This window comes from Culex pipiens, chromosome 1 (genome assembly GCF_016801865.2).
Source record: "Culex pipiens pallens isolate TS chromosome 1, TS_CPP_V2, whole genome shotgun sequence".
NCBI classification, from domain to species: domain Eukaryota; kingdom Metazoa; phylum Arthropoda; class Insecta; order Diptera; family Culicidae; genus Culex; species Culex pipiens.
The window spans coordinates 5,725,807-5,740,659 of NC_068937.1; the positions used below are offsets into that span (position 1 = coordinate 5,725,807).

A 14,853-nucleotide genomic window follows, 5' to 3' on the forward strand; every position below is an offset into this window, starting at 1 on the left:
TTTCCTACGTGTCGAGCGATGTTTGACATTCGAAGCACGTTTGTTTTGCTGGATGTATGTTTGTTGAAGAATCTGTTCAAGAAACTTCAAAAATTTTGATTTTGATTGCTTTTCAATTGAACATCTTCCAATTTTTTTTTCAATTGAATTTGCAAAAAAAAATGTTTGAACAAGTAAAAAAATCTAACTCTTTTAAGTTTCCTTTGACAGGCAACATTTTAAGAAATTTTTGAAAAGTTTCTATAAAATTATTATTTTAAACTCAAATTTATCACAAAATTTCAACCGTGGAACCACCCCACCGGATGACGCGTCGGCTGACTTTCCTTCCCCTCTCCAAGCAACCCCCGCAAGCTTTTCAAGTTCGCGCACACACACACCTTATAAAGCTCTCTCTTCCTCTCCCACTCCCACCACCATCTTTACCGGCAAGTTCACGTGTGCGAAAACCGGCCTTCTTGGACCGCGCCGCTGGAAGTTTGAGCATTTTTCAAACATTGCCTTATATGGTCATGTTCACGCGATTGGTCGACGCTCCGTAAAAGGGTGAGAGCGCGAGCGGGTTAGCTCGCTCCCGCTCTCTCATTCTCCAGGCCGCGAAGTGCCTTCCAGAAAGATCCGGTGGAAGCTTTTGAAAAGTTCGTAATCGTTTTCTCTCGCGTCAGATTCGGCTCGGGTGAGAACTTTTCGAAAGTTGCGCGCTCTCGCGAGAATGAGAGAGGGCGAAAAGAGCCGTTAGCGAAGGAGAGCCACCATCCGAGCCCGAAGCCCAAGCCCACCTCTCATTCGCTCGTTGTCGTTCGGCTGGTGCGGTCGCGTGTGTGTGCCGGTGCAAATTATTCTAAAGTCACTCAAATCAAAGCAATCCAAGTGTGGTGGTTCCCTTTCTTTTGTTAGCTGCTGTCAAAAGAATTTTCAAACGGTGCGTTTTTTTAAATTTTCTGGAAAATTTCGTGTAGTTTTTTTGAAGTTGAAGTAGAACCTGTGTAACGGTCATTTTTCTCACTTTTGTAAGAAAAGGGTAAGAGGGGTTGTGGCCGGTGTGTGGGGCGTTGGCCGGCATTTTGTTCCGGCCGGAGGTCTGCAGTGTGAGAGTGTGTGCGTGGGGACGTGCCAAAATGCCGGCTCGAATCGATTTTTATTGCGATTCTGGCAAATCCTTTTTAAACTTCAACATTTTTGAAGATTGTTGGAAATTTAAATTTTAAAAATTTTAAATTTTGACATATTTTAAGTGGCTAGACAAGCCCAAAAAGGTTGACTTCTCCCAACTTGAAAAAAAAGAAGGAGAAAAAGTGTGATCCTTTTCTCACTCACACAGCCAAAGAGCGAAAAGGAAGATTCAACTGCAGAGGAGGGCGCGCACCACTACAAGTGCAGCCCACCCCACGTCACCTCACACAGCAAGCGGCGTTTGTATCCAATTATGCTGCTGTGAATGTGTGAGGGGAAGAGAAAAGAAGAAGAGCCTAGGTTCTTGATCGCTCTTCTGGGAAATTTGGAATAAAACGGAGATGAAAAAAAGTTGTTGCACCCCTCTCTTGACAGTTGAGTCAAGCGGCTTGGGTTTTGGTGAGATTTTTTAAAGGGGAAAGTGGGGTAAAATTTTGCTTAATTTTATCAACTTTTTGAAATTTGTTGATTTAGTTTTTAGTTTTTTTTTTTTTGGAAATTAAATAAAAATTGCCCGGATTTTGAAAAAAACTTGTCAAACTTGCTCCAAATTTGAATATGTTGTATTTGTTTGACGTGGGACTACGCTTGACAACTTAAAAATCTTTGAATGTTTCAAATTTAAACTTAATCTTTTATTAAACAAACTTAGTAACGTTTGTTGTCAAGCAAAAAATATCAAATTGACTAAATTTTCTAAAATTGACGTAGAACTACTTTCAAACAATGTATTTCTTCAAAGTTTTAGGAAATATATTAGGATATAGCAATTTTAAGCCTTTTCAAGGTCGATTTCATCACCTAATTTTCGTGCAAATCAGCCTAAATCGTCAAATTTCTACCTCCCAGCGTCATCGTCTGCCGCTAATTGCTCACTCAAGTCTCTTTCCTCAAAATCAATTAACACACCCCCGCCGTTGCCGACTCTACCCGGTTCCAAATCCCCCGCAAAGTCGTCTACCCGCGTCAAGAAACACTCAAGAAAAGGACCCCCGCCGTAGAAACAGGTTCCCTGCCTGCACAGTCGAACAATTTTCAACTCGCTTGTCTTGCCCTCTTTCTCCCTTCCCGGGAAGACGGTCCCTTTTTCTGCGTGGGCGTTGTCTGCCTGGTCCTCGCTACCTGCAGAACCCCGCAGACGGAGGGAGGGAGAAAGCGCGCAAGACACGAACCAACTGAGAGACGGAGAGAGCGCACGATACCGAGTTTGTGGAGAGATTTCAACGCAAGTAATTCGATCGTAATTTAATTAACTGCGTTGGGTTGGTCATGTGGTACTTGCCGCTGACGTGGCCTCGCATTATCTTGTCCGTGGCGCGCGTGTAGATAACAGTTAATCCCAACGGTTGTTGCAATCTCTCTCTCTCTCTCGCGAAGCTGTTTACCGTTGAATCTGGAAATCTAATCTGACTCTTCTCCCCTTCTTGCGCGCAGATATCAACATGTGTGACGAAGAGGTTGCCGCGCTCGTTGTCGACAATGGATCCGGTATGTGCAAGGCCGGTTTCGCCGGAGACGATGCGCCCCGCGCCGTGTTCCCGTCGATCGTGGGACGCCCGCGTCACCAGGGTGTGATGGTCGGCATGGGCCAGAAGGACTCGTACGTCGGTGACGAGGCCCAGAGCAAGCGTGGTATCCTGACGCTCAAGTACCCGATCGAGCACGGTATCGTCACGAACTGGGACGATATGGAGAAGATCTGGCACCACACGTTCTACAACGAGCTGCGTGTCGCCCCCGAGGAGCACCCGGTGCTGCTGACAGAGGCCCCGCTCAACCCGAAGGCTAACCGCGAGAAGATGACCCAGATCATGTTCGAAACGTTCAACACACCGGCCATGTACGTCGCCATCCAGGCCGTGCTGTCGCTGTACGCGTCCGGTCGTACCACCGGTATCGTGCTGGACTCCGGCGACGGTGTCTCCCACACCGTCCCAATCTACGAAGGTTATGCCCTGCCACACGCCATCCTCCGTCTGGACTTGGCCGGTCGCGATCTCACCGACTACCTGATGAAGATCCTGACCGAGCGTGGCTACTCGTTCACCACCACTGCCGAGCGTGAAATCGTGCGCGACATCAAGGAGAAGCTCTGCTACGTCGCCCTCGACTTTGAGCAGGAGATGGCCACCGCCGCCTCCTCCTCCTCGCTCGAGAAGTCGTACGAACTCCCCGACGGACAGGTCATCACCATCGGTAACGAGCGTTTCCGTTGCCCCGAGGCCCTCTTCCAGCCTTCCTTCCTGGGTATGGAAGCGTGCGGCATCCACGAGACCACATACAACTCGATCATGAAGTGCGACGTCGACATCCGAAAGGATCTGTACGCCAACACAGTGCTGTCCGGAGGTACCACCATGTACCCGGGAATCGCCGACCGCATGCAGAAGGAAATCACCGCCCTCGCCCCTTCGACCATGAAGATCAAGATCATCGCCCCACCAGAGCGCAAGTACTCCGTCTGGATCGGTGGCTCCATCCTGGCCTCGCTGTCCACCTTCCAGCAGATGTGGATCTCCAAGCAGGAGTACGACGAGTCCGGCCCGTCCATCGTCCACCGAAAGTGCTTCTAAGCGCCTTCACGCCGCAACAACACCATCCCCTGCACAGGACCCCGATCGCGGCCGCGTGATCGTCGTCCTTCTCCTTTATAATTAAAAAAACAAACAAAAAACCAGATACTTTCCATCAAAGCGAGGAAAAATCAACAGCAACAACAACAGCGCAACATCATCTCAAAAATCATTCCCAGCAAGAACATCCGAAGTGTTGAATGACTCAAAAAACACATACACACAAACAACACACACATTTGAGAACAACTTAAAAATAAAAAGACAATTCCTGTATTATTACTTATAATATCGAAGTACCACACGTTTATTTAATGATTTGATTTTGTGAATTATTTAGTCACCCACACAAAAACACACACACACATACGCAATTATCATATTATTCCATGTTGAGATAGCGAGAGCGCGTTAAACTTCGAGTGTGCGAGCGAGCGCGAGTGAGAGAACCAAAAAAAAAAGACAGACAGTTACTCAAGTTAGCGATACTTTCATTTTTCTTTTTTGTAATTTTGTAGGAGCGCGAAGTCAGAAAAAATAAGAAAATCACGAAAAAAAAGTTTAAAAAAGAAGCTAGAAGCGAAAAAAACCAACTGCCCAAATCGAATGACCGTTTTGTATCGTTTTGTGTTTAGGCTTGTCAAAATATTTATTAGCAATTAATTTATTCCGAGAGTGCGTCGTTCATCAAATAGTTACTCACAATTTGTTTTCGTGTGGCGAGCGTCGCCGAACATCGCGCGTGCCCCAGCCTCCTTTGGGCGCTTAAAAACATCCCAGCTGCGATCGCAGCCGGCGCGCAAAGGAGGTTGAAAGAGTTGGAGAGATTGATTGCGTTTTATATTTAGAGAGAAAAAAAAAATACTCTACTCTTTGTTGCAGGAAGGAAATTGTGATGAGCAATTTGTGGATAGGATAATTGGATAACAATAAAGATTGGAAAATTGCGCGGGCTTTTCTGGGACGCTGCCAGAAGCTCGACATTATTTTCCATGGAATGATCATTCGAATTTAAAACATGAAATCGCACTTTATTTAGATAGTCGTAACTGGTTCGTTTTGGTTCTCTCAGTTGTCGTTGGTTGGCCTGTTAGAAAATTGCGTATGTGTGGGTACTTGTGGTTTCGCATCAAGAAAAATCCGAAATTCCAAACTTCTTCGATTACGGACTTAAGATTCGAGGTAGTCCTTTCTTTTCTGACTAACTTTATCACATGACTGTTCACTTACATGTCTCGTATTTTTTTTTTTTTTTTAAAGGACCAATAAACCAAATTTCCACTTTTTGCTTTTTGGGTGTTTTTTAATACCCCTGACTTAAGGCGGTTCTAAAAACACCCAAAAAGCAAAACCTGGAAATTTGGTTTACTGGACCTTTTCAAAAAAAAAAAAAAACTCCAGATGTGATGAACTGGTCATCTATTGGAATGTTTTTGAACAAGATTTTCCGTTAAATAGTTTTCTCACATTTACCTTCGGCAGAAGAATTATGTTTAAAAGAAATTGAATTCACCAGTTTCAAACACCGCATTTTCAGCTCCTTACATGCGAACATGTTTTTCGTCTCAAAAAAGAATTGTAATCCGTGATTTACTCTGAAGTTATTTCGCATGCTTAAAAATCTGAAAACTCGCTGAAAGTATGAACACAATACGATTCCTGCATTTGATGGCCCAAACTCGATTTCTCCTCAACACGTCGCTGTCGCACTAAAACGACACTCGCTCAAACAAAAATGTTTAAACGTGCGTCAAAATAGCACGACAGCGACAATCACACGAATCGATCCAAGGAAGTACCTCGATTCCGACGTCCGTGATTGGGAAATGCACGCCGCCAACAGCAGCGCAGTTTGCCACGCGGCACTGCTCACATCTCTCGCGAAAGCAGTCACGAAAGCGGAGAGCAAAACAAAACAACATCAGCCAACTTGATTGCGTCAAATTCGTTTGTTTTTTTTTCAAACCAACAAGCAAATTTAAGGTTTAAGCTGCTTCTTATCACAATCGACGGCGCTCGCGCTGATAAGCGGTGTGTGTGTGTCACTTTTGCAGCATCACACACGCAGCGTCTCCACGGCAAGGTGGTGCTGGTGATAAGGGAACCTTCTGCCTCACTCTCTCTCCTTCCGCGTTTACGGGGAGATAAAACTGCGCCTCCACAATATGTCTGAAAGTGAGCAGATTAGACCGTGTCTTTCTTCCTAGTGCTGTTGTGTTTATTGGAGCTCTTTGTGTGCTTTGCTTTCAGACATCAAGCACGAGATGGACATGAAGATGGAACCGAGCAGCCCGCCGGAGAAGGACCGCAGCAGCATGTACTCGCGGTGTTCCAGCGCCGGAAGTGCCCACACGCCGACCTCGTCGGCCCACAACTCCGGTGAGTAGCAGCACATCCACCTCCCCTGTTTCGATGATTTCATAAAGCGCGCAATCTCTCCGGCAGAAGACGAAGAGGACTCCGGGGACAACGGCAAGGGTGGCACTTCCGGTGGAAGCAGCAGCATCAGCTACAAGGAACGGCGCCGCGAGGCGCACACCCAAGCCGAGCAGAAGCGCCGGGACGCCATCAAGAAGGGGTACGATTCGCTGCAGGAGCTGGTCCCCAGCTGCCAGCAGACGGACGCTTCCGGTTACAAGCTGAGCAAGGCTTCCGTGCTGCAAAAGTCGATCGATTACATCGGCTTCCTGCACCAGCACAAGAAGAAGCAGGACGAGGAGAAGGCCTCGCTCCAGAAGGAGGTGATGGCGCTGCGGATCATCCAGAAGAACTACGAGCACATGCTCCAGCAGCAGCAGCAGAGTCCGGGTCGGACCGAGGCGCGGCTCAGCGACGACGTCAAGTTCCAGGTGTTCCGCGCCATCATGGACGAAATGTTCGTGACGTTTGAGCAGCTGCCGATGAATGATTTTGCGGAGCTGACCAGTGGGGTTATTCCGTGGCTGGAGGAGCACTGCAAGCCGCATCTGCTGCGGGACGTGGTCAATCGGACGCTGGGTGGGATTACGGCAAGCTATGTTCAGCAGCAGCAGCAAGGAGGAGGTAAGACGAACGTAAAGATGGAATAGTTTCGGGCGTTGATGTTTTGTGTTGTTTTCTATAAATTCTATGACTTTAGTGGGTGATGTTTAATTTTAAAAGAAAGCCATTTGTTTTAAAGTCTGCAAGGAAGTCCGATGCTTATATTTAATTATTTAATTTTCTAACAAAAACGATCAAAAATTCAAATACACAGGCGTTTATAAATTTTAAATTTAAAAATTTATAAATCCTAAAACTCAGAAATTGAGAAATTCAAAATATGTACACAGACTGTGATATGTACAAAAAAAAAATGATAAATTCGGATATTTTTTTTAAATTCTATCAAAGAATTCTAAAATTTTAAATTCGACGATATATCTTATAAAAATCGTCAATACAAATATTTATCCTGGTTTTTAAGCGAAGATGGCGTTCGAATTGTGAACGCCCGAATTGTCAAACCACCAACCACCAACATTAGAAAAAAAGTATGGCTGTCATGCCATGGCACACTTTTTTTTCGTAATGTTGGTACCACTGCGTGATTTTGACATTTCGGGCGCTCACCATTCGAACGCCATCTTCGCTTAAAAATCTGGATAACTTAAAAAAACGTACATATTCAAAAATTTAAAAATTCGGAAATTTTAATATAAGATAAAATAAAAAAAAATTCAGCGAATTAAATAAAACAAAGAATATTAAAATTTCAAAGCCCTAAAAACTGAACAAATTTCGGTTTAAAAAATTTTAATACAGTTCGTACTTAGGTTCGTACTTAATTATCCGAAGTCCTCGCTGAAATTTCAATAGGAACGTCCAATCACGATGTTTTTTTGTTTCTGCAAAAAAAAACAAATTCTAAAAATTTTCACAAATTTATAAATTTTAAATTCTAAAATCCAAAACTCAAATTGAAAAATATAAAAATAAAAATTCGGAAATCTATAATTTTCAAATTGGTTAGGCTGGTACAAATATTAAAAAAAAGTTTTAGTCTCTGCATTTTAAAACACTTTTTTCATTCAAATGTTGAGATAATGGCTTGTTATTTCAATTCTTGTATTTCTTTTATATTTTTGCATCGGCCTAATATTAAAAAAAAATATTTAATTTTGTAACAGAGCCATCAAAAATTCATAAACACAAACGCTAATAAATTTAAAATTTGAAAAAATATTGATTGTTAAAAAAACTGCTTAATTAGGGAAGTTAAAATTTCCTCTAGGGTAGCGCCTTTCGAATCAATCAGTAGATAATTTTTTAGGATTTACGGCTTGCTTTGAAATATTTTTAAACTGACCTATTTTGAGCGACTCAAAAAAAAACATGTTTTTTTAAATAATAGCTCGAGGGGGACGTCACTCCTGCGTTCACCGAGCGATAAAGCTCCCCTTTCAAACCTTTGCAGCGCTAACTTTTGCTTTTCCGCTTTAACTTGCTTTAACTCGCGTTAACCGCGATAACTCGCTTTTTGGTTTACCTTTTCTTGCGTTCACGCATCAAACTGCTCGATTTTTTTTGACAGCGAGAACTGTCAAGAGCAAATGTGGCAAATGGGCAGTATTCATGATTGCTGAGAGTCGCAGGACTCTCGCCCTTTGCTATTAGTAAGTATCCAGCAAAGCAAAGTGTATAGCATGCATTTGATACTGTCAACTCCCATTCGGCTGTGTTCTCGTCGCTGTCATGTTGTAAACTGGAGCCGAGGGGGGTCCTGTTGTGAATTCTAGTTGGAGGTGGTCCGAAGATCATTGAAGAAGGTAGAATTCGCCATCACCCAAGACACAAAGGCACGAAGGATAGACCATGTCTTGGGGGGTGAAAGGATGATAGGATTTAGTGATAATACCACAATTTTAATATTTGTCTTTCTCTCTTATTTCAGACAAAATGTCTGGTCCGAATCCAAGGTGTTGCAGAAATCTTCCACTATACAGAAGGGGTCTTCCTTCTATCATTTCCTGTATTTTGAAAAAAGGTGGTGCCCCGAATGTGGACATATAGCTTATCACATTTACTCCATACGGTGTGAACGTGACATGCTGTATGTTTGCAATTGGTGCATTGGCTATTTTCAAAACAAGATAGATGTTTACTATTCTTTTAAGATACAATTTAGTAAAATCTAAAATCTATGCATCTATTTATTTTGCTATTGCTATAACTTGTCCCTTACCTCACAAACTTTAACTACTCTATTTTTCAAACTTGGAATCGCAATACATTATTGTAGAAATGTAACTGCTGAAAAAAATTGGTAAGAAATTTGGGCATAACTGTTATTAATATGATTAAAGGTACGTTCAATCTGTTTTATTATATATATTAACTATTCTAGTTTGCTTGTCTTGTCCCATATTTCACAACTTCAGTTGTTTTCTTGTAAACTTCTCGTTACAAGTTGGTATTTCTGTCTAGTTGCAAAATAAGGTTTCTTTATTCTTTCTTTATTCAATGTTCGATTTTATTTTACATTGTACTTATCCCATTTTTTCTCTTTCTCTTTTTCTCTTTCATGTACCTTGCGAGCATACGATGACCAAAAAAGTCATTGTATAAGCCAACACACGTGTATTTTTCACAAAGCCGCGAAACAGAACAAGTATTTTTATAAGTGCGTGAATAACAATCGGTCGTTGAAGCTCAAAAAATGTGAGAACAATATCGCGTCGTGGTTAAGTGATAATAAGGCGAAGAAAGTAGACGACGATTCCGCATGAAGAATATAGCGGAAATTATGTGTTAATTGCTCAATGGATGAAGGTTTGAAGTTGACACTATCAAAAGTAAAATGGTAAGATGCAATAGTAATATTGCTAGGTTTGATAGTGTCAAAAGGTAAGATCAATGAATAAGGATTATATGAACCTATATTGTCATAATTATTGTATTCACTGAAAATTCTATCCGCTTTCTACCCCCAATGTGTCCTGCACTGGGGGTGCCTGGGGTAACTTCGAGTTGACCTGGGCCGCCCGAGGAATTATGTCGTAGGTGGTTCGTGTACTTCTCACTCACCTCTCCTCGCGGCAAGGTTTTCCGTAGGTCTACACTCGAACATGCAACATGGGACAGCATGAATCTTCAGCTGAAGCCGGACGAATGTATTCCGAAATTACAGAATTACAGAGAACTGTCAAGAGCAAATGTCAAGAGCAAATGTGAAAAATCGGCACGATGAGTAGCGTTAAGGATTTTCGAGCTCGTTTTTGTGCGTTTTAGTGTGTAATCGCGGAGTGACATTCCCCTCGGAGAATTCTGAAATAAAAAAAAACGGGAATTCCAAATTGTACAGCTCAAAATTATTCAATTAACCCTCTGCAATCCAATCCCGCCTCTAGACGGGCTTCGATCTGAAAAAATCACCAAAAATCAATTTTTAGCCAATTTATGATCTTTAAAGAGCATTAGAAAGAAAAAATCTTGAAATTTTTTGAAAATTTCAGGGTTGGAAGTTTGACTTGGCTGTGTTTTTACTAACATTTCCTAAATTGTAAGTAAAAATAAGTACGCAGTAATTTTTGTAGTGTCCTAAACTATGCCTCTACGCATTTTTTAACAATTTAAATGATAATGGTGCCATTCTCTAGCAAAAAATGTGAAAAACAAGCAAAAAATTTAAAAAAATGACTGTAAAACATAAAAAAATAGAAAGGCAAAATCTAGAGTTTTTTTGAATAGGTCCTATACTGCCGTTCTACGCATAATTGTCCCATGTTCAAAAAAGTGCAACTGAGAAAAACGCGATTGAAATTTTTCGACCGTTTTTTGTGTTTCTACGCATAATTGTCCCGTGGGTCCATATTCACCCCATATGTCCCTGATCGCCCCAGTTAGCAGTTTATCACTCTTATTTGTTATTCTCTTGCTTTACAAAAGGTAAACAAGATACAATGCTTTGTAAAACTAATGATTCCGTGTAAGAAAATACTTGGTGGGACAATTATGCGTAGAAGTTCAACGATGGGACAAACAGACTTGGTGTTGTTTTTGATGAGTTTCCTAACAAAGTACTAGATTTTATGTGTTTTTTGAAAAGTAAACGTCAAACTAAACCTAAAAATGACAAAAAGTCAGAATCGACCAAAAATGACATGGGACAATTATGCGTAGAACGGCAGTATAAACATATGGAAGACAATAGTTTATAGTAGAGAGCCTGGAGCTTATTAATAAGCTATAATAAGCTCCAGGCTCTCTAGTTTATAGGTCCTTTTCAAAAAAAAAAAACTCTACAAATGTAATTATTAGAGGTAGAAGAAGAGCCAAATACTACCAAAAACTAAAGGTGGGCAAAACCGGTCTTTTTAAGAGCCGCTCATTTTCGATCGCTCTTAAAAATGAGCCGCTCTTTTGAACGGCTCTTTCGCTCTTTTTCAAAGTTTTGTTGAAAATTCTATTTTAAAGAATTGTGTGGTTGTTTGTTTTTGTTAGACTTTTATACATTTTTCAAAAAAGCGAAACACGAGAAAATTCGCTTGAGAACCATCGAGAAATTAAAAGTACAACATGGAGTTAAACTTTCTGTCAAGCTACTGTGAAGTTTTCCATGACACTTGCGAAAGTTTCACTCCATGTTACCGGCTCACATCTCTCTTTTTAATTTCTCGATAGGTTAATAATCGAATAATTGGATGGGGAGAACACCAAAACTTAAATCAAGGAATTGCGCTTATTTCAGCTCAAATTTAGCAAATTTTGGTATTTTATTTTGAGCAAATATTCTGCCAACTCTTTGCTACATTCTGATATAATCTAAAAAGTCTATCGAGAAATTAAAAAGAGAGATGTGAGCCGGTAACATGGAGTGAAACTCTCCCAGCTGTCATGGAAAACTTTACAGCAGCTTGACAGAAAGTTTAACTCCATGTTGCACTTTTAATTTCTCGATAAATGCCAAAGTTTAACGGGCAAGAGGAGTTCTGATATGGATACTTATTAGTTTTCAGCAAAATTTTTCCAAGTTAAGCATTTTGAAATAATCAAATTTGTACTTGGGTAATTCTTTAATATTCCGATCAGTTGTGCAATGAAAAGTTTTTACTTTGTTCAGAAATCTATCACTTTTAAAGTAATTTAAGTACCGTAAACTGGGGTGACTTTGATAGCCCGGGGTGACATTGATAGAAATTTGATTTGGCCACTTATTTTGATACATCCAATTAAACAGTCTCTTTTTTGCATATATGTTGGATAATAAGCTATCCCTTAATGCTCACATACTCAAAATTCTCAAAAATGTTTAGATATTAATTTGACGGGCATTTGAAAAACCTATCAAAGTCACCCCAGTTTACGGTACGTGAAAAAGTACACCGTGTAAATAATTCAGACAAATTTTACTATAAGCATTGAAGAATGGATAAACGTTTAAAAATTATTCCATCGTGGAACGGATCTTTCAAAAGACCGGAGTTTCAAAAAGAATCGCGGCTCTTTTTTTGTGAGCCATGATTTGTTTGCTCTTATAAGTGAACCGGCTCTGAGAGCGGCTCGCTCTTTTTTTGCCCACCTCTGCTCATAACAAACATAAACTAAACAAGATAAATGCCAATTAAAATATTAAAATAAAACAAGAGAAGTTAAGTTTTTCGAAGAACAAAAGTTGCTCAAAATGACCAAGGGAAAAATAAAAATTTTCGAAAAAAAAAATGTGCGGTAGGGGGTAATAAAAATGAATATTTTTATAAATAAATCAAAAATATAAATACCTAAAATAAGTGTTAATTCAAAAAAATAACTTTGAAAAAAAATATGAAATTTATAAATTGAGAATTCAAAACTTTTGAACACAATTTTTTTTCAAAACTCGAAATTTTGAAATCTTAAGAAATTTGTGCATTTGAAAAATTTTAATTTTTAAATATAATTCTTATTCAATTATCCGAAGTCCTCACCAAAACTTTCGCTTGGTACGTCCAGTTACGATTTTTATTTAACTTTTTCTAAAAATTTGGGCCTAAAATATGGTTGTAATCTGAAGGAGACATTAGACTATAAAAACAAAACAAAACTCGCACTTTTTCGTGTTTGACAGTTTGCCAAAATCGCCAACTTCTTTTTTTTATTTATGATTTTTTTTTATTTTGCAATTATTTTGAATAACGGCAAATTTTCGTCACAAACCACTCAAACTTTACTCCTAACATGTCCAATCATACAAACATTCTCCAGCGTAACCTCACTCGCCGCGTAAAACTTCAACCCTGCGTCGAACCCGTTCCGCTCGAGGTACCGTATCCGGCCAGCGTCCAGCACTCGCTTGCACTTACGCCCAATGTCCTCCCGCTGGGTCCGGGTCAGCCCGTACTTGATCGCCGTGCCATCGTGCCCGACGACGTCCTTTCTCCTCTCCCGACTGGTCCCGGTTCCGCAAACGGCCCAGCTCACCATCCGCACCATCAGTTCGAAATCTCTGCGACCGAGTCCGGCTTCCAGCAGGAACCGCTTGCCGGTGTAGGTGCGCCAGTCGCACCGATGGTGACAGCACAGCGCGAACACGAATCCTCGCGACTGCCGGTTGGCGTGGATGAGACAGCGCAGGGCGAGATCGGTGGCGCCACCGCAGAGATGCTTGCCGACGCCGACCACGCTCCGGATCGCGCCGAGCTCCAGCTTGTTGAGGACGAGGTCGGCAATGTCCGCGCGGACGCGCTGGATGAGCTCGCGGTCTTCGATTTTGTTGTCCTTTTTGTGGCGGTGGGAAGCTCGGTCGACGAGGAGGACCTTCGTGTTGGTCAGCGCGGATTGCTGGAGGATTGTGGCGAGCCAGAAGGCGACTTGGCCCTTGCCGGCGCCGAATTCAACGAAAGCGGTTTCGTTTTGTAGGAATCCCTCGTGCTCTATGATTCCGAGGAGGGAGGCGGATTGCACCAGGTGTTTGAGGGTTTGGGGACCGTACGATTTGTTGGCGAGTTCTTCCTTGAACGCGGGATGTTCCTTCAGCAGTTCGTCAATCATCCCGATGCGGGACTCGTCGTACAGTTTAAGGATCTTCTCGATGGCCGTTTTGAGTTCGCTGTCCGGAACATCCGCCAGCTTCAAGCCTGCGGCCACGTCCTCCTGATCGTCCTCGTAGTCGGACAGCGCATTAACCCCAGGTTCAATGAACGGCGGTCTATCAGCTTCCTTAGCGTTACAAATCTTCAGGTGCTTCTCGAGCTTGGCCGCCGACACCGAGTGCTTCGGATCCAGTGGACACGGAATCCGGTCGGCGTTCTCCGACGCGTGCACGTCATGCTCACCGCAGTAGCTCTTTCCACGGGCAACCGTCATCTTGCAGAAGCGCTTCTTGCGCTGAACAAAGTGCTGGCAGTGCGACTCCGGATTGCTTTGGTCCGGATTCAGCTTTGGTCGCTTGCCCGAAGGCGGTTCTTCCGTTCCGGAGGAACTCATCTCGACTTCCTTAAAAAGTATCAAAACAAAACGTTCACGCAATCAAAATTAACTTTGACAACGAGAAATGTCATTGTTGATTCTATTTTGGCATCATTCGCTACAGCTTGAAGTCTGGTATGCAGATCGCAAGGAACGCAAAACTCCATATAAAAAAACGCCCAAGAACCGGTCAAGGAAAGGGTCACGAAATAGTAGTTTATGCAACAAGTTGCAAAAGAGGATTTTTTCAGCACGAGTCGTACATTTATCCAACGAGGTTCACTGAGTTGGATAAATACGAAGAGTGCTGAAAAAATCAAGTTTTGCAACGAGTTCCATACAACATTTTTTGCAATTCCGAAAAACATCCATTGAGTGATATTTTATGTCAAATTTTCACGTATTTTGTCAATAAATCGTTTAAATCCAAAAAAAAATTGAAAAGTGTTACTTTTCGAGACAAGTGCTGAAAAGTTCAACTTTTCAGCACCCATTTCAGTGCTGATAAGTAGAACTTTTCAGCATTTATTTTGAAAAGTGTTGCTATTCGATTCTGTTATTTTTGGTACAGAAAAGTAGGCTATTTCGTCGTTCAAGAATGACAGGAAAAGTAAGTAGTTTCACGACGGAATTGCAAAAAGATTGTTCTTAAGCGGTACGCAGCTAAAAAGTAACAGAAACGGAAAGATTGCATTTGACGTTT

At 41.8% G+C, this 14,853-nt stretch overlaps 3 protein-coding genes across 3 annotated transcripts in view; 2 read left to right on the forward strand and 1 right to left on the reverse strand.

Moving 5' to 3' along the window:
- Positions 1-761: 761 nt before the first annotated feature.
- On the forward strand, positions 762-4,042 carry LOC120421049 (actin-5C). Its single transcript, XM_039584191.2, has 2 exons — positions 762-922; positions 2,608-4,042. Exon 2 carries the CDS (start codon positions 2,616-2,618, stop codon positions 3,744-3,746), a length of 1,131 nt encoding a protein of 376 aa, XP_039440125.1. The 5' UTR covers positions 762-922; positions 2,608-2,615; the 3' UTR covers positions 3,747-4,042.
- A 1,650-nt stretch (positions 4,043-5,692) lies between these two features.
- Positions 5,693-14,853, forward strand: part of LOC120421080 (max-like protein X) — a 56,056-nt gene continuing 46,895 nt past the window's right edge. The window contains exons 1-3 of the mRNA XM_039584227.2: positions 5,693-5,921; positions 5,997-6,125; positions 6,192-6,788. Of these exons, the coding sequence (XP_039440161.1) occupies positions 5,912-5,921; positions 5,997-6,125; positions 6,192-6,788 (736 nt within the window). The 5' untranslated portion in view covers positions 5,693-5,911. The remainder of the gene's footprint in view (positions 5,922-5,996; positions 6,126-6,191; positions 6,789-14,853) is intronic.
- LOC120421077 (tRNA:m(4)X modification enzyme TRM13 homolog) lies at positions 12,841-14,204 on the reverse strand. The gene has a single exon (XM_039584222.2). It carries the CDS (start codon positions 14,166-14,168, stop codon positions 12,903-12,905), a length of 1,266 nt encoding a protein of 421 aa, XP_039440156.1. The 5' UTR covers positions 14,169-14,204; the 3' UTR covers positions 12,841-12,902.

Coding starts and splice junctions, on each gene's coding strand:
- LOC120421049 (XM_039584191.2), top strand. CDS start 2,616: ATGTGTGACGAAGAGGTTGCCGCGCTCGTTGTCGACAATGGATCCGGT.
- LOC120421077 (XM_039584222.2), bottom strand. CDS start 14,168: ATGAGTTCCTCCGGAACGGAAGAACCGCCTTCGGGCAAGCGACCAAAG.